Source organism: Larus michahellis, chromosome 1 (genome assembly GCF_964199755.1).
Source record: "Larus michahellis chromosome 1, bLarMic1.1, whole genome shotgun sequence".
NCBI lineage: Eukaryota > Metazoa > Chordata > Aves > Charadriiformes > Laridae > Larus > Larus michahellis.
In genome coordinates, this window is record NC_133896.1 from 151,609,438 (window position 1) to 151,630,039 (window position 20,602).

The 20,602-nt window shown below is 41.8% G+C and overlaps 1 protein-coding gene across 2 annotated transcripts in view; it reads right to left on the reverse strand.

The window, feature by feature from the left end:
• Positions 1-20,602, reverse strand: part of AFF3 (ALF transcription elongation factor 3) — a 339,067-nt gene that overhangs the window by 264,842 nt on the left and 53,623 nt on the right. For both annotated transcript variants that reach the window (XM_074609144.1, XM_074609140.1), the window contains exon 3: positions 19,268-20,074. In XM_074609144.1, coding sequence (XP_074465245.1) covers positions 19,268-20,074 — 807 coding nt within the window. The remainder of the gene's footprint in view (positions 1-19,267; positions 20,075-20,602) is intronic.

Below are 20,602 nucleotides of genomic sequence, written 5' to 3' on the forward strand. Positions count from 1 at the left end.
CAATAAAATACAATTCCGAAGCACTTTCTGAACTGTGCTCTAGCACTTCTATTTGTAAATGACGTGTTTAAAAAAGAAGATAAAAAAGCAGGAAACGTGAGAGCGACTTCTTTTCATCATGACATGCACTGAATTTATTGCTCCTTCGTTTATCCACACATTTTAAAAGGTCACCTAGCATCATCTAATAGAAAAGAAATGCAACCCTTTTAAAGTAAAAAGGGTATAGCATCACGCCCCGCGAAAGGAGGGCGGGATTATTAGTGCAACAGTGACTGAGCCCTCACAACTGCAACACGTCCACCAGAAGTTGCACGCAATGTCTTGAGAGCCTCTCTTATAACACAGAGAGACCCTCTGGCTTCTCTTCTCCTCACTCCAAAGATACAACTTTCTGAGCTATGGCTATTTCATAGCTAAATAATCTAGCTGGTTTTATGCAAACTCTCCTAACAGTATTCTGGAATCGCTTCTTGTCTGTAGATCTGTGATAATTAAAGAAAGAGAATGCGATTATCGAGGTCTGTAGACTGTTTAAAGAGCAAATCTGCAGATTTGCTGATAATCTGAAGTTTCACCTTAGATGTATTTTAAGCCATTCAGTCATGCCACTATGCTTTCCCTAGTGAATACGTTTGTTCAATTTAAATCCTTCTGCAGAATTAATTTGTTTATTTTAAGTACTGTGCAGAACTAGATGATAAAGTTTGAGCACGGTTATTTTTCAGAGAGATGGATGCATGTCTGACCAAAGAAGCCTGAATACATCTCTTACTGTAGGTACTCAAACCTCCACATACTCTGTCCTCTTCTGGTACTCATTTCAGAAGCTGATACGCTGTGTTTTACAGATGGCAGGATTTAAAATTTGCACGTTTCAGTGATGTGCACCTTTACAGGGAGGTGTTGAGACTTGTAAAGTGTTCCTGTAGATATCTGCATGCACATCTTTGCATGCTTATAAAAGAAGGTTGTTGCTTAAGAACCAGTTTCTAGACAGTGGACACCTTTATGAGGCAAATAATTAATGTCACCGCATCATCGGTGCTATTTCACAGAAGTATAGAACTATCTGCAAATGGTAAATGTCAAGATTTTAACGGCAACCTAGTGTGCAAAGCATTCAAATGAAATCTCCATCAGTAATGAAGGGGCTACACAGCCAGGAAAGCAGAGTGGTGCTGGTATGTCCGCTTTTTTTCCATGTACAGTTTGCCTGTGTTTTGCAGTAAGGGCCTCCAGATAATGCAAGATACTGCCCTTAACCTTCCAGCTGCCTCTACCACTCTCACCCAGTGTGGCAACACTGGTGAGGTGATCTGTGCAGCCCCATGGACAGCAGCTGACCGCTTTCAATTGCCGGTCTCTGGAAATACGGAGAGCTGGCCATACCCTCCACAGGCAGTGGGAGATACCCACCAGAAGGTAACAGCACCAAAAATGGAGCCCAGGTCTCCTGAACCTAACCAGGTTCAGCCCTCTTCTTTCCTTCTTTTTTACTTGTCTGTTCAGCAAGGGACATGAGAGGTGCCACGCTGTCTGGGTATTGTTATGTTTGAAGATATCGATGATGCCAATGCTAGTGTGGCGGGTGCTATGCCTTAAATGCTGACAATCCGTCACTTAAAGTAAGTGGGCATCAGCCTTGATGCACAGGTGTACAAGCAGGTGATTTTGCATCTGTAACTTTGCATGCATAGAAAAAGGAGGTCAAATTAGGACTTCTGCAATCAAGGCTGAATCTGTTCCACAAGCAAAATTCTTCGGCATTTTAGAGTGAGCCCTGTGTTTGAACCATGAAATACCTTTGCAATGAAACTTGTTGGCCTGATGTCTTGAAAAACACAGTTTTCCAGATCTGTGCATAACTTTATTATTCTTTCATAACAATATTTTCATCTTGAAGAATGGCTCTTAAAGGAAAAAGGGTACAGAAAACTTTCAATACGGTGAAGGGTCTTTCCCATCTTAATGGCAATCAACACATAACAATAAACTAGTAACTCCAGGATTTTGTGGAGTAAACAACATCAAAAGGACCTGCTATATAAATCAACTATGTTTTTGCATATCTCTTAGCTGTAGATGTGCAGTGCAAGTGACATAGGAGAAACAGCAAGAAGCCCATTTTTGTGCACATCTGGATTCTGTTTTGGTTATCAAGTCCTCGTTCCTGCTTGTCTGGCAGATGTTGTGTGTACATTTTTAAGATGAGTTTGTAGAGGTTTTCAAGGGAACTCAGGGTCATGGTTTCTTTTTTTTTTTTTTTCACCTAGTCTGTGGTCCGCTTTATCATAAAGGTAATATCAGTCAACTGTTCAAGCCTTTTGCAGTTGTTCCTTTTCTTTATTTTTTTTTAGGCCATAAAAAAAGATAAAGAAGTAGCAAACAATTAGAAAGCGTAGCAAAGGCTATATAATCAGTGAATTTCCTTTCCTTTACGTATTTAAAATTATTAATTTCTTAGCAACGAGTAAAGTAATCTCCGCAAAGCTATCTCCCTGCAGCACCTAAGTACAGTATTTTCCATTATATTAGAGCAAACGGGATTCAGGAAAAATTGGTGGGTTGGTTTTAATATCAGAAATCAGATAATTGAGCTCAGCTCCAGGACACTTCTATGAGTATTCTCTGGTGCATGCTGCATCAACAGCAGGCAGGGAATTGTTTTGCTTTCGAAGGACACAAGCTTTGGGAGTTGGGATATGTACAGTCTAGATATATCATACCAACACTGTTTTCATGCAAGTCAATGAAAGCTTAGTTCAAATCTACTTTTACTCAACTGACTTGTAAACGAAAACCCTCATGTTCTTAAAAATATTAATATCTCTAAACTATTCATCAGTGCCAAGTCTGTTTTGTCTCTATGCAAAGAATTAAAGACCAGGGTGGAAGTATGGGCTAGTCAAATTGGGACATTTTTGTCAAGCCTCATAATTTATACGCATTTTGAAATCTGAAACAAATATTTGATTGCAAGCTATTGGGTCGGCGGTAGCCCTCAGTCGCCAGGTATTGTTGTTATAATGGAAAAATGGTAGCATTAGTTTAATGTATTGTAATAGCACAAGGTAATGATCCTTAGCTCAGTAGTACTGAAATACCTTGACAACAGCAGTTGAAGTCAATGGGAGCATTGCAAGTGCATATAAAAGTGCAGTCTGCAGACCATTAGGCATAATTTCATCACATCTTTATTGGAATAAAAATTGCACTTAAGCTTCTGCTGTTGTGTTGGCACTTTAGAAACACTTTATCTTTGTACATGAACTTTACAAAGACCCCCTGTTAAACCAGAGATTAAACTACAGTTATGGTGCACGGACACTGGGAACTTATTTGGGTGATTTCTTTGCATCTAATAAGAGACCAGCAAGTAAAGAGGTAAATCTCCAGTGTTGGTGGCATTTATACCTGTATAATTTATACCTGTAGAAGCCTTGGTCCGTGGCATTTGTATGTACAAATGCAACATACATACATTTTGAGCTAGTCTAGTCACTGCCTTTTCAATCTCAGCACTGCCAGGCTGACAGAGTAGAGACATGGATAGAAATCTGCCTCCCCTTGAACAATTCCACAGGTTTACCTACTAGGGGAGAAATGAGGTCTACATGCAAACAGCCCCCTTAGAAACCATGCCCCCTAAGGGTACGCTACGTGCTTATCCATGTGCTCTATGGTTTTGCACAAGGTTTAAAAACAGGTACAACTCTGCTGAGAAAAGTCCCAGAGCCTCCAAGCTGGTCACGTAATAGTTTACCACCACCTCAAGGTGGCACAGGGAGTGCCGCCGCAGTCTTGCTAACAGCAGAGGCTGCAGACTTCCCTGGGATTTCCCAGCTGGGCACCGGGATGCATCCCGGCTCCTCTCTGAGGGCAGGCTGTGGCTGCCACCAGACTTCCCTGCTCAGCCTTCCCCGCTGCAGAAACCAGCGTACGTGGTTGTGGGCTGAGGTAGCCCCTGACACAGCTCTTGCCCTCCAAAACCAACACAGGCTCATCCCTTTCCCGGTGTTTTATTGGAAATGCTTGTTTTACTGGAAATAAAACAAGTCAGAAAAACTTTAAGTAATTTACCATTTTTCTGAAGCCTGGGGGCAAAAAACGGCTGCTAATTTACTAGCTGGCTTCTGTGAGAGGCCGCAAAGAGAACACTGTCCTAAAAAGTCTTAACAAAAAAAATACAGCTTCAAAGAAAAAAATCTTAACAAAATGCTTACATTACCAAAAGCCAAGAAGGCAAAGGAAATTCCTCTAGAAAATAGCCTCATGCCAATGTTAAAAGTCATGACAAGCCAGGAATAAAAGAAAATGAGGGGAAAGTCAAAGGAAAAGGCTTAGCTTTTTGTGGTCTCTGGAGGATGGAGAAGATAATTGTCAACATCTTTATCATCTGGACACAGCTATTTCAACTGTGCAAAAATAAGAGAGGGCCCAGTGACCCCATACTGAAATTAGCACAAGGCCATTAGGCATGTCCCCATTACTCGGTGGAACTACTTTCCATTTTTATCTTTCAGTAACACACTTGGGATTTTTAACACCTTGTGCCTTGAATCTCAGCCAAACGATGCCAGCAGCTGGGAGCCACTGCAGCCGGCACGGCAATGACACCTGTAGCACTGCCAGCCTCTGCTGACTCGCCGTAGGAACTGAGTTGCCTTTACAATTGTGAGCAATTACGATTTCCAAGTCTGACATTAGCTCTGGAACAATTACATGCTTTGTGCAATGGGTAAATTTTATTTAGGGGGGAAGAAAACCCCAAACCCATACAGCACCTCTTCCCAGCTGATCTTGCCAAAGTCAAAACAATTCCACCAGGAAAGAGTGGTCCAAGCTCCTGAGCAGGCTGCTGAGCGCTACTGCATACTCTTGTCCCATATATGAGGAGAAAATCAACAAAATGCTATCACAGGGCTGCCAGCTCCATGCCCAAAAAGTCAAAAGTAGGCTTAGATTACATAGAGAGGCATCAGTTTGATCTCACATTCACAATATGTCATACCAGTGGGGAAAAAATGGCAATTGGTGTGAGCTCCACACCATTTGCTTCAGCGCAGCTTACTCAACACAGGCATCTTAATTTATTTCCTCCCCCTGTAAGGCCTCTGGCTCACACTGGTGGTTCCCCTCCTGTATTATTCTGCACAGCTGCTGTATTTCTTTCTACCCATCTCACACATGTGCCCGAGCCATCCAGCCAGATTCCTTCAAGGTCCTGACCCTCTCTGGGACAGAAGTGTCCTTTCAGCTCCAACGAGTGTCCTTCATTATCATTAAAGGAAATGCAGCGAGTCCTAACTATCTTCTGCCCCTTTGGAGCCCTTTTGTTGGTCTACCTTCTCCAGCAAGCGGAGTACCAGATGAACATCCCCTGTACCAGCTGGGCTGTGCTGTCAGCTTCACCTTCTCCATCCTCTCCTCCTTGTCACGCTCTTCCTCCCAAGTGTGGTCTATTGCTCACCCTATTAAGATTTCCTCCTCCTGAACACCATCGATGTTTTTCCATTTGGGTACTTGTCTCAGCATTGTCCCTATCTCCTTTCTCCAGTTGCGACAGGTTAATTTAGTTTCCAGCTTCCTGTTAACCTTTCCTGTGCCTTTCCAGGGCTGATAGGCTCTATCACAGGATACCTCTCGCTGCGTGCCTGTACAGCACCTTGCATAATGAATCCTGACTTCAAGCTTTTCAAAAACATTATCAGGAATTTAAGCTTCTTGTCAAACCCAACAGAAAACCATCCCACTGTACGGTTGCTGAAAAATACATGGGAAAGGAAGAATACGCAGTGCCGACCTGTCCTCACAGACAATGACCTGTCCTGCACCAAACCGCGGTTTCCCTCTATCCTGTGCATCTAACCCTCAGTGGCAGTCATGCACCTCAAAAGCCTACCTGAATCAAGACCGTCTAATTTTTAATCTGAGCATATCACCGTTTAATCAATAATTTTTTGTGTGTGCCTACTACTTGTTACTTAAACTGTGAAATACAGTTCGGGGGAGAGGGGGGGGGAAATCCAGCCTATAAAACCTGTTGGTGTAAAGATAAGCACTTTATTTAATATCCAATTAAATGTGGTCACCGGAGAAATCACAGCTTATGCAACTTTATCAGAAAAAGATTAATCTATTTCAGGCTTAACCCAAAATGTCATAAAAGAACTCATGAATTTAGATAGGAATCCACTTATTATCCAAAGACATTTTCCTATTGAGTAAGAACAGCCTAAATTGCTGCCTATATTTATACTTGGTTCAATCAAATTTCTGTACTCAGTAGCTGTCATTGATTTTTAGGACAATTATCAAACAAAAATGATGAACAAACCGAAGGAACATTATAGAGTCTTTTTCAACTCCACAGTAATCATTAGGAAATGCACAGCCTGCTCATTGATAACGGTTTAACGGCTCACGGGGTGACATCATCACATTTAAAAGATAGTCACACCTGGAAGGCATAAGATTTTTTTTTTTTTAATAGCATTACAATTTGCCATTTTAAAAAGTTAATCGTATTTTGCTGGGTGTTTCAAACCACACAGGCTGCACTGAAGTTACTTTGTTCATATTATGTGATCATGCCCAAAACCATGATTTTAAAATAAGGAGGCAAATTGTTGAATTTATTTATTTAAATTAAGCAGACTTTCTTCCCTACCTAGAAACTGATACTCTTCAGTTCATTAGCTGAATTTCCCACAGGGCCTGCAAAGGCACATTTCATTTCTATACTGTTTGATTTGTCTAGTTGATTTATTTTAGAAAAGTATTCTATATTAAAATTATTGTTATAATAACTATTTGCTTTCATCTTTCCGCATTAATTATTATCTTTAGTAGCACGCACATTTTGCAGATAGTACAGAAAACTTGCTTTTAAAAAAAAAAGTGTATAGGTATATGGGTAGAAGTAGCAGAGCAGCTGTTAGCTGCTGGGATGCAACACTTTTGATTTTTGTCTGCCAGGTCAACCTAAGGCAAAGGGTTCAAGTGCAGGGGCTAAAAATCAGTATTAAGCAGTGATGTTTAACGGCCTACTTAAAATGAGTTCAGTGATCTTGCCCCATTCCACTGAGTGCAAAAATACCTATCTGTAGTCAGTGCGTAAAAGGTATCATCTAAAAAAGCTACAAGAGTATGTAACTCATACCTGGTTACAGCACATTTGCTGAACTGTATCTCTCCCCCTCAACGCTGTAAATACATTTACGGTGTTTTACACAAATATAGAGCTCATTTGCAAAGTTCGTCATGGATGTCAACTTAGTATAAAATGTGCAAAAAATCTGGAGGATCAGAAAAAGGATGCCTTTCACTGAATGGCAAACCTAAGCTCCACAGAAGGGGTAGCGGATGCCCATTAGTGAGACCAGCCCACGCTCTGAACACGCAAAAATTCAGTCTAAGGAAAACAGCAACTTTACTTTGAGAGCCAAGCTCATAGATGAGCCAAGCTCATAAAATAGCATTTGGGGCTATTTTAGGACAGAGGAGAACCCAGCCTGGGCACCGCACCCAGGCACCGAGGAGCCAAGAAGGTGGGAGTTGCTCCCGTGCCGGTACGCTGCCGAGCCCGCTGGCCCCCCGCTGCCAGCAGCAGCTCACGGAGGTGGCAGACCCCCGTCCCAGACCCTGCACAACCTGCAGGGAGCTGCCAGCCCCCAGTGCCCCAGCTTGCCGAACTACAAAGGCTGTGCTCAGCGGAGCTCTGTCGTGAAGTGGCAGCAGCAGGATTCTCTCCTCCGTGAACCTTCAAAGATTTGTGGCAGGTACTTTTTAGTTGAACTTCCTCTGTGTCAGCTCTTCATCCCGTGCTCTTTATATAGCAGCAATTAGCATATCTGAGAAATCCCCATTCGGCGTGTTTTATGGTCTCCTCTCTGTGTATCGAGATAGTTCTGTAAGTTATGTGCAGGGATATGCCATAATTCCTAATGTACAACTGTCAGGAAATCATTCATGTAGATTTATTCACTGAAGAGTTGGTGAGGAAACTGATTCTGAACAGGGAGCTAGAAATTTTAATTACAAGAGAGAAAAAATGACTCCAGCACCTCAGACTGGTCAAGAAGCTCCTTTGATGCTCTAAAGATATGTCCTGGAGTTAATAGATTAACGCGGCATTTCTGAATTCAAATGCCACCTTCTGCCACCGATTGTTATTCTGTATTGCTATTGCTGACTTTCTTCAAAGTAATAACGATGTCAAAAAAAACCCACAAGTATTACTTCTCCATTTCTGCAACAAAACAAAGACTGAAGAAAAAAGACCGTCTTCTCTCAAGCAATATCTTCTTGACCAAAGGAAGTTCATACAATGTAGAAAAGAAATATTCAGCCCTGTCAAACCCTGATGTCACTACCACTGAATGCAATGGCAAAACTCCCATTAATTCCTAGCGGAGCATGTGCAGCGAATAACTCAGATGGAAGTGGTAAACCATAAGTGACATAATCACTCAGGAACTGTCTCTGCCACAAGTGACCTAAATGGTAGGAAGAAATACAGCGAGAAACATTAATTCAGAGCTTAGCAAGAAGCCTTTACTTATGTTTCTGTGTAACTTCCATTTCCAGCACAAAGGTTACGGAAGAGTTCCATGCGCCGCCCTGCCTCCTGGTGAGCTGTAGCGCAAATATCCGAGCACAGAACTGGGGGCTCAGTCTCTTCAACTCTTCTCTCTGCTTTGACATCGATCCACCCTTGCTGTGCTTGCTCTGCGCCTGCAGCCAGCCTTGGGTCTGGGGACAGGATAAGGTGTCCCACCCCGTCCTCTGCCCCAGCATCCCGCATCATTTTCCAGCTGGTTCCTCAGCCCGGACCACCAGCAAACAGGACCAAGGGGAGCACGCTTGGACCATGGCATAGCTGCTGGCATATGTCATCAAGAAAGGTGTCCCCATCTGCCTGCACCTCGGCTAACTCCTCTGTAACCAGATTTAATATGTTCTTTTCAGAGTTGTCATTAACGCTTATGAAGAGCTTTGAAACTCCTGAATGGAAGATATTATAGTAGTAAAAATGCAGCGGTTTTGGTTTATTGACAAGAATGCAACTGAGTATTATCAGAGGCCATAAACCTTCTGAGTGAGGAAAAAGGAAGAAAAAAGCCCAAAAGACCTGTTCTGTTTCAGAAGACTCCAGCTCTGTGTAAGAGGCTGTTCACAGACATTCAGCATGTCCTATATGAGTGTGAGGTTTCACCTCGTCTGCCTCCCACAGAAGCTACATCTACGTCCCAGCCCAGCTTTGTGCATATTGCCATACCACTTATGTGGGGATGAGTACTGCATTTTCCTTCTGAGACAGTGTTTTCACATCTGTGAAGAAGCTGATGGTCACCATCTAAATTTTTGCCCTCATGAGAGAGGACAAGCTTCTTCAGAAATAACCACAATCGTGTAGTTTGATTCTTCATCAGGGGTGTCCTCTGGACGTAGCTCCACTCCTATACGGGAGCAGGAACTGCACGGGAAGGAAGGGTGCTCCCGAAGACTCCTCATGGGAACAAACACACTGCAGCAGTAAACTAAAGTTTTGGGGCCTGCTCAGCCATCTCTAAGCTACTGAAAGATCTTGCATGCAGACTTTATTATAAATTACGACTGCGACTTATGGTATTTTTCAAACTGTTCATCTCGCGTTGCACTTGGTCCTCCCATGAGGACAAAAATTTAGACCATGACTAACGCCTCCTTTTCGGTGGGTTTCTCAAAGCATAATTGCATTTTTTTCCCTTTAAGCTCCCACATAATTCTTTTCTTAGACTCCTCCACTCTTACAGGGACCAGCTTATTCTTATGTCCTCTCTATATATTTAACTTTTCCTGCATGCTAAAAATTTGTGATTTGGTGCAAGAAAAACATTCGTTATCTGCTTACAGTATTTTTGAAACTGTCCATCTCATGTTGCACTTGGTCCTTCATCCCATGTCTTTTTTCTAGACTGCATACCTCCACTCTGCACTGGTTCTTCCATGAAATCAGAAATTAACCAGCTAATATGTTTTCTTGCATTAGATGTCCCCGAAATTGTAATTAAAATTGGAGAAGGCCTCTTAGAAAATAACGCAGAACTGCCAAATTGCGGCCATTCTATATACTTTGTATTAATATTGGTTTTGACCACGTTCGTAATCAATAATCTCACAGCTGTCTTCCCCTTTTCTACTTCAGGTCTAGAAGTTGTAGCAGTCACATAAAGCTGCACCTGCCTCTGCATCTGAGTGCAGCTTTAAATAAATGCAAAATTTGATTATCAATATATTATGCTGCCGGTATTTAAATACCAATAATCTCTAGCATGTGCAAGAAAAAAACCCATCATCTTCAACATCTCATTTCAAAATAGTTACAAAGCAGAGGGAGTGTTTGAAATCTCATCTCTCCTTAAACATGTGTTAGTGATAAGAGTTAACAAGAAATACTCTTGGTTTTCCACTCTTTCTAGCTACACAAGCTTCCCTTACAGCCATTTGCAGTAAATGCCGAGGCATACGAATAGCAATTTTTGGTTCTGAGAGAAAATGCTCTATCTCAATATTCCTGACCCTGTGGCTCACTGGCCTATGAATGCTTTTTGTGTATTTATCTTCTGAATAAAACGTGGTGCAAAGCCCCCTCACACCGAGCCTCCATCACTCAGAGAAACGTGCTGGTGGGGAGGGAAGAGAGTGGGGCATGTATGAGGGAATTTGGGAAAGGAAATGCTTATCCTAAACTGTGTGAGAAGCAACCTCAGCCTTGCTGGCATGCTGGTTTTAACTCATGAAGTAAAAAGGGTACCGTATTTCAGAACATGCGATTGTTATATATAAAATGCAATTAAGAGATTTGGAACTACATGAATATGTAATGTACACATTTCTTTACAGATGCATTTTTCTCCAGACAGGCCGGTGCCTGCTTTAATTTGGAAGCTATCCATTTTCATACAAAGTTAACCAAGAGTGACAGGAAATCAGACGCCTACGTTATTTATCTTTTCTGAACTTAAAAAAAAAAAAAAAGCCTTCTGTTAATTACTTTTCTAGGAAGCTATTTTGCGATACCACAGGGATAGATCTTCCATATTCAGAAGTGCTACGGAAATGACAACTTTACGACGTGCAGGGTGAATAAAGTATGTTACATGCAGATATTTAAGGGTATATTTGTCTTCATTTACTGTAAGTGAATATGTGACCAACAATAAAGGATTTAACTGCTTCTGGCCTGGCTGGATGCATTTACAACAATTACTGGAGGTCTGACCTCTTTAACCTTATACATCAAGTGGCACATATACATTATTTATTTAGCTGGAATTAACAGTGATCTGTGAAGCTCGCTGTATTTTCCTTTGCTTCTCTTGATCATCAGTCGTAACGAACTGACCCCCATGAGTATGTTCAGTGGTGACAGTTCCACGTCACTCTGATTCATGAAAGACTGGGGAAACTACAGAACAAAGCAGTATAATATTTTTCATTGATTTTTTTTTTAAAGAAATAAATACATAAAATATCCTAAACCACCTTTACATCCTACATGATCCCTTGTAGATTGCTGTGGAGACAAGGAGTAGACAGAAGTGCTCTACCCTGCTATGATTATTGGAAAGGAGAATGTGAGTTGGCATTAATAACTGCTCTGCAGGCGCAACGAGGGCTTGGACTCCACACCTGACTGCACACCGATACAACGCTCTGGCATTGTGCAACGTAAGGTCTGAGAAGCAGACTGCGTCTAAGTATTTCACTGGTAACCACAAATCCCCAGCAAGCCCACCCTCGCTCTCTGTCCGTACCCTAACCCTTTCTGAGCACCCCTTTGTTTCAGGAGCCATGGAGCAGATGGATGGGGAGGAGATGCTCAGCCGAAACCTCGTGCTGAGGACAGCTTCTTGTGCTTGCAGGAGCGCCGTGCTGCAGCGCGCATCCAGAAAAGGATGGCTTTCTCTAACTGCTGAATAGCCTTCCAGGCCTGGGAGCAATCCATGTTAATGGGGCCAAAGGTGGAAAAGTGATAGCAATGCCATGTATCTTCTGAGGCGCGTTTCACCAAGGAGGTCTATTAGACTACTTTTTGTTTCTGGTAGGGAGGATTTTTATTACATCCAGTTATCATCATCATAAGCACTACAGTGGATTAAAAAAAAAATCAGACAAAATGTGCAATTAAAAACTGCTTTTTGTAGTTCTAGAAATCTTATTTCCTTCATCAGTAACTTTAGTGCTTACCAAAAGGAACCAAAGAAGCAATTATACAGGGTTGCGGACATTTTTATGCATGCACTTTTGTATCAACTCAAGAGCTGATTCATAAACCAAACCACCCACTCTGGGGGAAAAAAAAAGGCAAGAGGAATACACTTTTCTCACAATGAACCATATTCTTACATCCATGGAGCTCTCCTTATCCCAAAAGTGGTTACTTTTCCAACTTCTGAAAAGATGGAAAGACCAGTTTTATCAAAGGGAGGATGTGACTTATGAGACACCCCAATGAACTGCTCAAAATATTTTTTCAATAATTAGAAAAAAACAACCTCAGGGAAAACTTGCAAAATGACAGGTGCATACATTAAGGAATTCCCTTGACAATCATAAGTTTACATCCAGTTTCAAGAGATTTTTCCCTGATGATAGTCATCCTACCAGTGAAAAACAAAGAGGAACAACAAGTGGTTCACCATAGCAACAAATGCATAGCACGTACCATATGGTAATCAGTCCATACCAAAAACATTACGGTCTATGTAAATAAATTCTTTATTTTCAAAAACCTACAGATGAGTTTAGCTAGTGCTTTCCCAGAAAAAGAGAGCTTGCTATTTGATTCAAAAGGGAAAAGAAACTTGTTTCCCTGAGGGTAGAAACAGTAAAACTAGAGAGGCTCTAAAAGTCAAGTAAAGGCGTCTAAACAGTATTTTCCTTCTCCGAGAGCCGCCATGCAAGAATAACCAGAGAGATGAGGCCCGCTGTGTTCAGTGAAACTGCCCGCACATGCAGTCGCTGCGTGCCTCGGAGACTGCAGAACGCGAGAAAGGCAGAGGCTTGTGTGACGATTTGAAAACTACCGAAAATCCATCTTCGCGCATCGTGGCCTCTGCTGTGTTTGTGAAGAGCGTTTCAAACACCACCCGGTCTATTTAGTGCACTCTTTCTTTGCAGTCCTAGTCTGCTGAACTCTCCTACATAAAAACAGGCAGTAATGCACAGCCCTCCCACAGACACACTCGAAGGTCCTGAATAACCCACGACTAGCAGGGATCTTTGCACCACACTGCTCTTGTTGTCCAGTTCTTCCTCTTTAACGTGGGAAAACATCCTTTGTTTGTGAGGAAGGTCAGTGGTACCATTACAGGGATGAATTGAGCTGTGTCTTCTTGTAAATGCAGCCTGCTAACTCGTTCCCATGAACATCTGGGAAAGAAAACATCTACAACTGGCTTGTACTTACAGTACTTACAGTACTCAAGTGCTGTGATTGCTAACTGGCTTCTCAAGCACTGCAATTCTTCAATAAAGCTGATAAATGGTAGAGGAAAAACAACACACTTAATTCTGCGCTTCTGTCTCCAGACTCTTTGGGCGCATCCTAGAACGCTGCCGGAAGAAGTCTGGACCTTTTTGCTAATGCATTCAATCTCTCCCTCCCTTTTTAACTAAAGCATCTTCAACTGCTCTTCTATTCCCATTTCTGCCTTTCTGGGACAGAACTGAACACCCTGTGAAGCAGAGAGGAAAAACCCAGATTCAACTCTTAGTCCTGCAACAGTTCAACAGGCTCCATCACAGCAAGGGAAAGGTGGCGTCATGCCTCTGAGGAAAAGGTTACCTAGATCTCCCCTAAACCTTTTTCCTTCCTCATGAGACCCTGTCTCCCCCTCCACTTTCCTGTAGATCCAGATGTGCGGTATTTCCAGGGGAAGCACGCACTAATCACGACCATCTTCCTAATTTATTCTGCACTGGAGCTTCTGTTGCCAAATGAGATGTAGCTGCACTTGCCTTTTCACACATGAACTTCCAACTTCGATTTTAAACCGGAATGGAACTTCTTACTATACATGCTATGCACCGAAGTTTTCTCCTTAAGAGAGTTTTGGTTTGAACAAATTACTGACATCAAGTCCATATTTGGGAGGGTTTTTTCAGAGGGAGGGAAGAAGAGGAGGAAAGAGTTGTGGGGTTTTTTTGCTTTCCATTAAGATATGGGGATAGAACTGATAGGCGAAAAAAAGATTGCAGATTTAAAGAATACTTGCCAAACGCTGATAGCTATATATAGCCACTCGAACGAGAATGACTGCAGAGAGTATCTTATCCAGGCAAATAGTATTTTGCCTGAGTAAGATCAGGGCAAAAAGGGGTGGGGAAAAAAAAATAATTCAACATTTAATCTATTGCACATTACTTCTGCTGCAGAAGAAGTTGTGTAAGTACTCTGTGAAGTGGCATAAGAACATGTCCTCGTGATGACCTCATCTACATTTCATATAAATGTGTTCCCAAATTTAACAGAACCAAATCTATTCCTTTTACCATTAGACTGCTAGTCATTCTTGAATACAACCTCGATTTCCTTGCTCCATAACCCTTAGAGAAATAAGCAAAGGACAATAGATGAGGCTTCTTCAATGTAAAAAAAAAGCAGCATGCAGCCCATAAGATGAAATTCAACAGAACTCAGATATAAAGAACATGATTTGCCATCTTAGGTTTTTCTTATTGTCTCACTCAACAAAATTCTAGAAAAGATAGGCGCTTGATTTCCTTGCCTCATTTCTTCTATCCCTGGTATCAAATTTCTCTTCCCTTCTATCCAATACAGTGGGTTTTTACCTACAGCAATATAATTTCTAAGTAGTTCAAAATGTGTAATAGCAGTACTTGAGATGACGAGCTATCATTTCCACAGAGCAGTATGATAATTTTGGAAGGACCAGGAGGTTGGGTATGGATTCTAATTAACACTGATGAACCTGGCTCCTAAAGATTAAATTCCCAAATGAGTAACTGCTACCTTTCTACATACAGTTCTATCTGAGTTATTCTCATTAAAACAATTTAAAAAAAATCATAAGCTTCAGTCTGTGTCTAGATATTGAAGGCTTTCCAAAACTGATTAAAAATATTAAATGAGGTATTGAACTACATTAAAAATCAACCTTTTTTGTGTATTGAAAAGTAATGGTCTATAATTTGTATTCAAGTGATTTTATTTCCAGTGAATAATAATTGTACTGCAGCCAACTTTGTGCCCTGTTTCTCTGAAAACCTCAAGGGATGAACAGAAGAGGATTTTGTATCCTGCTGAAGACACACACTTTGCATGACATTGCTCCTTATTCTTCGGTTCTTACAAGGAGGCTTAACTGTTTCATTATGTGTTTCTTTTTCTACCGATGGTTCCTTCAAACCAGTAAACACAAGTGAAAGTGCAGAGATATTAGATATACCGATAGGCTCTGGAAAGTACTATAAGCTCAATGCAAGTGCATGGAAACAGAGGACTCTACTTGAATGCATTAGTAAGTGGGCTTGCAAATCAGGGGATTTATAACAATATATTCTTGTTTCCTGCTTTTCTCCATGGAACTTCACGTTGCCTATAGTGACGTGATGTTCAAAATAAAACTGAAATGTCACACACAAGTGCTTATCACTCCATGTGCCCCAACTCTGCAGGAGCTGGGGAAATGGTCATTTCTCACCATTTACTTCTATACTTGGCCAGGCTAGGCAGCTTGTCCCCTGCCCCCAGGACCTCAATTTTTCCTCCTTTTGAGTCTCATATTTTATCCCACATTACACCCTGCACTCATATCTTGCTTCCCCTATTTGCATGTTTTTCCCTCACAGCCTCCTGCAGTAAAATTTTCAGTTCAGTTAAGCAGCTGTAGAACCTGTCTAGGCCAAGTTGAGAAGTATAGGCTTTGGACCATGATACCACTATGAACACATTTTATGAGCTGAAAAAAAAGGTGTAATGACAAAATTAGGCCTGCAGGCAGAAAACGAAGGCTATAAAAGTGCTCCAGAGGGAGGTGGCACAAAGACCTACTAGAGGCCAGTCACTAGCGTACCCCCACAGCCAATACTGGGTCCAATACTGTTTAACATCTTCATTAATGATAGGAATGATGAGGCAGAGTGCACCCTCAGCAAGTTTGGAGATGATACAAAACTGGGAGGAGGGGCTGATACCCCAGAGGGTCATGCTGACACCCAGAAGGACCTTGACAGGCTGGAGAAATGGGCCAACAGGAACCTCAAAAAGTTCAACGAGAGGAAATGTGAACTCCTGAACAGGGGGAGGAATAACCCCAGCACCAGTACAGGCTGGGAGCTGACTGGCTGCACATGAGCTCTTCAGGGAAAGACCTGGGGGTCCTGGTGGACAACAAGCTGACCACGAGCCAGCAACACCTCACGGGGCTTTCTCCACTAACGCCCAGAGCATGCTAACTGCCCTACCTAGCCCATTTCAGCCACACACTTTTTATTTGAGCAGACATAAAGCTTCATCCCATCACCTGCATTGCAGATACTCTCGCCCCAAGCTCTCTGCCCCTCTCCTGCCTCCCATACTCTCCTGGCTGCTCTTAGGCAGCTTCCTGACGCTCTTATTTCTGTTTCCATATAGCTTCCCAGACACTATTGTAGCCTACTTGTCAGCCCGCTTTCCCTCACGATCATCCTATATGGCGTGTCTACTCTTCCCATGTCCACCAGGGATACAGGTTCTTTCCTGACCATCACCTTTAGTCCCACACTGAACAACAGAGGCCTCCTTTTGCCTGCAAATGTTCATGGGACCATGACAGCTTTTGTGCTGAGAGCAGCTTAAAAATTCTGTCCCTAACAGGGGACAGTGAACATTTGATGCAAAGGAGAAGTTTTATGAGTTTGAAAGCAGAAGTGTAAAAAATGCATGGAAATTCTTACAAAACTGTGCTAGGAGATGTATGATAGAAATAACAAGAATGGAAAAACATTTTGAAATAAAAAGAAATATGATTGAAAATTAAAGGGAGGGTGGATTAGGCAACACTGACTGAAAAAACTTTCAGTCTTGGTCAATATCTCTCCCTGTAGCAATACCAGTGGGTTACCAATTTCATCCTGTGCCACTTGGGATGGAAAATGTTAGAACAAAGGAAACGTCAGGATAAAGGGAAAAAAGCTGGGCACTTTTATCACCAGGACTCTCAGCCTTCCAACATGAGATCTAAACATTGACTTTCACTAGCTCCAGTTTCCAACCCCAACACCTACAGTACCTAGGATTTTTTGTCTGCGTTAATTTGTCCATCATTTTTTATAATCACTTAGCTCTTTTTTAACCTACCAGATAATGGTTTTTGTCCACCTCCTTCGACTTCAGTTAGATGATTCTATTATGTTATCAAATACTGTTTCATTAACACTGCATCCCATAAAAACTGTGAGATGTTGGTGAACACTTTAGTAGCTACCCTGCAGTCCACTCTTCCCTACCATAGCCTACATTGCCAGCAGTATCTAAGCAAGTTAGCTTAAAGCAATCATCTCAAGTACGTCTGCATGTATAAAATTACCCTTACGCATCTACATGGATTACATACAAAAATGAAAGCTTTCTTTCCTGAGGTAGGAGAATTTGGAATGCAAATGGTAAATCCTGAATTTCAGACAAACAAATGATTGCCTATCAAAACTCCTTTCCAAACTAGTCCTTAGAGTATTGCATACATGTAAAGGGAGAAAATTTGAAAGATCCAGACAATTGCCACAGGCATTTTTAATTCTAACAATACTTCCCACTTGCAGATAGAAGTACAAGTCTGAAAGAGGTAATAATAGCTAAATGGATATTAGTATCTGCCATTACCTGATCTATGTGCACAATTACAGCAGTTTGTGAATGCTAAATTTGCTTATCAAATATGGCTTAAGAGCCTAAAACAACCAACCCCTCTTCAGAACAACATATCACCTACGTGTTGTTTGGAACTGATGGAACTTTAACTTAGAGAAAAACCACATGGGTATAATGCCTAAAAGAGCTGAGAGAAGTAATTGCTTCCAGAGAGATTTCTTTCCCAAGCTGAACCAAAGGGGGAATACTCCAAGTCAACTCCATTTCTGAAAAACAGGCATTAAGAGGCCAGAGAACTCCACCAGAAATTAGATTTTTCCTCTGCTTTAACAATGCCAGAAACAAAAATGCTAAGACTAAAAACATCTCAAGACACACTACAACTGTCGAATAAGAGTAAACAGTCATTGCCTCTGCTCTGAGAATGTCACAGTGACTCAGACAAATAGAGTCGCTTAGTCCTATAAATACTATAAATTGTTTATAAATTGGGAGCGCTACCAATTTGCACAGGAGGATGATGTGACCACCTTTGTATTGGCATACAGGCCTCTGAATACACCCCAGGAAAAAAAAGATCACCAAAATTCTGCCAAAACCAACCATTTCCTCCCTGTCCAAAAAGATCAAACAGAAAATCAGAGACTGTATAAGTGATAAAGCAAGGTGTTCTACTGGCATAGAAGGAATGTGAAATAAATGATCACAAAATAAGTCCAAGCAGAAATCTTTCATATCTACTGCTGACAACAGAAACGTTGTCTAGAAGCTTTTTCAGAAATGTTCTCATACTTGTAGCATGGCCAGGTTCCTACAGATAGTGATTCTTCAGGAAGCAAACCTCAGCCTTCTCAGAAATTGGTTTGAAACGGGAACAGATACTACAAACTAAAAGAAGAGTCTTATTGCTGTATTCTCATCTACTCCACAAATTTCATATTGTTTAAGCAATTTGTTTGGATTGTGAAACTACTTTGACATCATTGAGGATGGCAGAACTACTTCTGATCGCAAGCACTTCATTTAATCATTGCCAAAGAGAAAGAGGTCAACGAAATATGAACAGAAGTAATACACAAAAAAAAAAAAAAAAAAGAATTAAAAATATCCAGAATTCATATGTGAACACTCAGGAAAAAAAGTCAGTGAAATAATATATACTACTATAAAATACGCCATTGTAGGAAGTGTTACAGTCCTGAAGACAGTGAGTATTTCACTGTTGATTTATCTTTATATTGCTTTGAGGCTGCTATTTGCAATATACTATGTCAATGTTAAAAAAAAAATCAACATGCAAAGTAATATGATAAAAATCTGTAAAGAGACAGATGCAATTTGCAATTCTAAGGCATCATCCATCCATCCAAGGGGGTATGTCATAAAAAGCATAAAAACGCTTACCTCTTCTTGCTTAGGAATGCTGAACTTGGCTATCTTTGACTTGGTCCTGGCTGAATCAGGCTTGTTAGAAGGCACTCCCCTATATGACTTGGTCGTCTCTGCTGGTAACTTCAGCTTTGGAGACTCATCAGGAGCCTGGTCTTGACCGTCCATTGGCCTTACATAAGCTGTTGGTTTCTGCTGAACCAGACTGGGCTTCGAAGCAAGAGAGGGCGGGAAGTTTTGGACGCAGTGTCCGCCACCATGCTTTGCTGGCCTCTCTTGCGCTTGAGCTCCTCCATCCGAGCTACAGTTGAGCTTTGCCGGCTGCTGCACTCTGTTGACATTGTCTCCTAGCGTGGCCCTCAGTGAGCTTTGCTGGGCAGTGTTGGAGGAGGAAGAGGAGGAGGAGGTGGGACTCGATGCATAGCGTTTTAGTTTCTCCAAACTGGGTTTTTGGTTTGCCAGTTTGAAGTCACCCTTGTGTGACTCCAGTGACCGGTGCCCGTGCTTGCTCGCTCTCTGCTGGCCATCTGAAGCGGCATTGTGCCCGGTCTTCTGCCAACCCATCGCGGCGCTTTTGCTCTGCTGGGCAGGTAGGGCTGCTGGTGTGGAAGAAGTAGTGCTGGAAATGGGCGGAGGAGGCGGCGGTCTCGAGTCTGCTACAAGATGTTCATCGGGTTTGGGGAGAGATGTCTGAGGAACCCCAGGTTTTGGAACCCCAACAAGATGGCTCTGGTTTGATCGGTCAGTTAACAAGTCTTTCATTTCATCATAGTTGCCCAGCGTATTCTGGATGCGATTCGAGAGCTCATCCCCCTTGTTAGTCTGCAAAACAAAAATCCGAGTGTTCTGCAACAGTCAACGTAAGAAAAACAAAATTCCCTGCATGCTTCTGCTGAAATCCTTACTGAAGTAGCACTGCCTTATTCAGCAGTGGCGTTGAGGGATGAAATCGAAAATCCTTATTGTCTCTGAAGACACTTGTCAACATCTTAAATCTACCCTGAACTGGAAAAGCTATAAAGGGCCTTAGAGTATATAAAAAAAAGAAATCTATCACTGGTATCATGCTGTAGTTAAAGTATATTACCTGGAAACTAGAAAATTTATTATTGCAACTACACAGAATGGTTTGGATTAAATCTGACCATGATAAAACTCCTCCTATAGCCCAGTGCAAGCTCTCCTTCAACCATGAATGAAAACACTGCATTCCCCATTTCCTTCTCTGCCTGCCTAAGTTTTCACATAGTACCTGGGAAGCCACCCAACATCCTGTGTAAGCACTGAATGAACTCACCAATCTGAGCCAACCAAATACTCTGAGGTGACTTGAAGACAGTTTGTGGGACA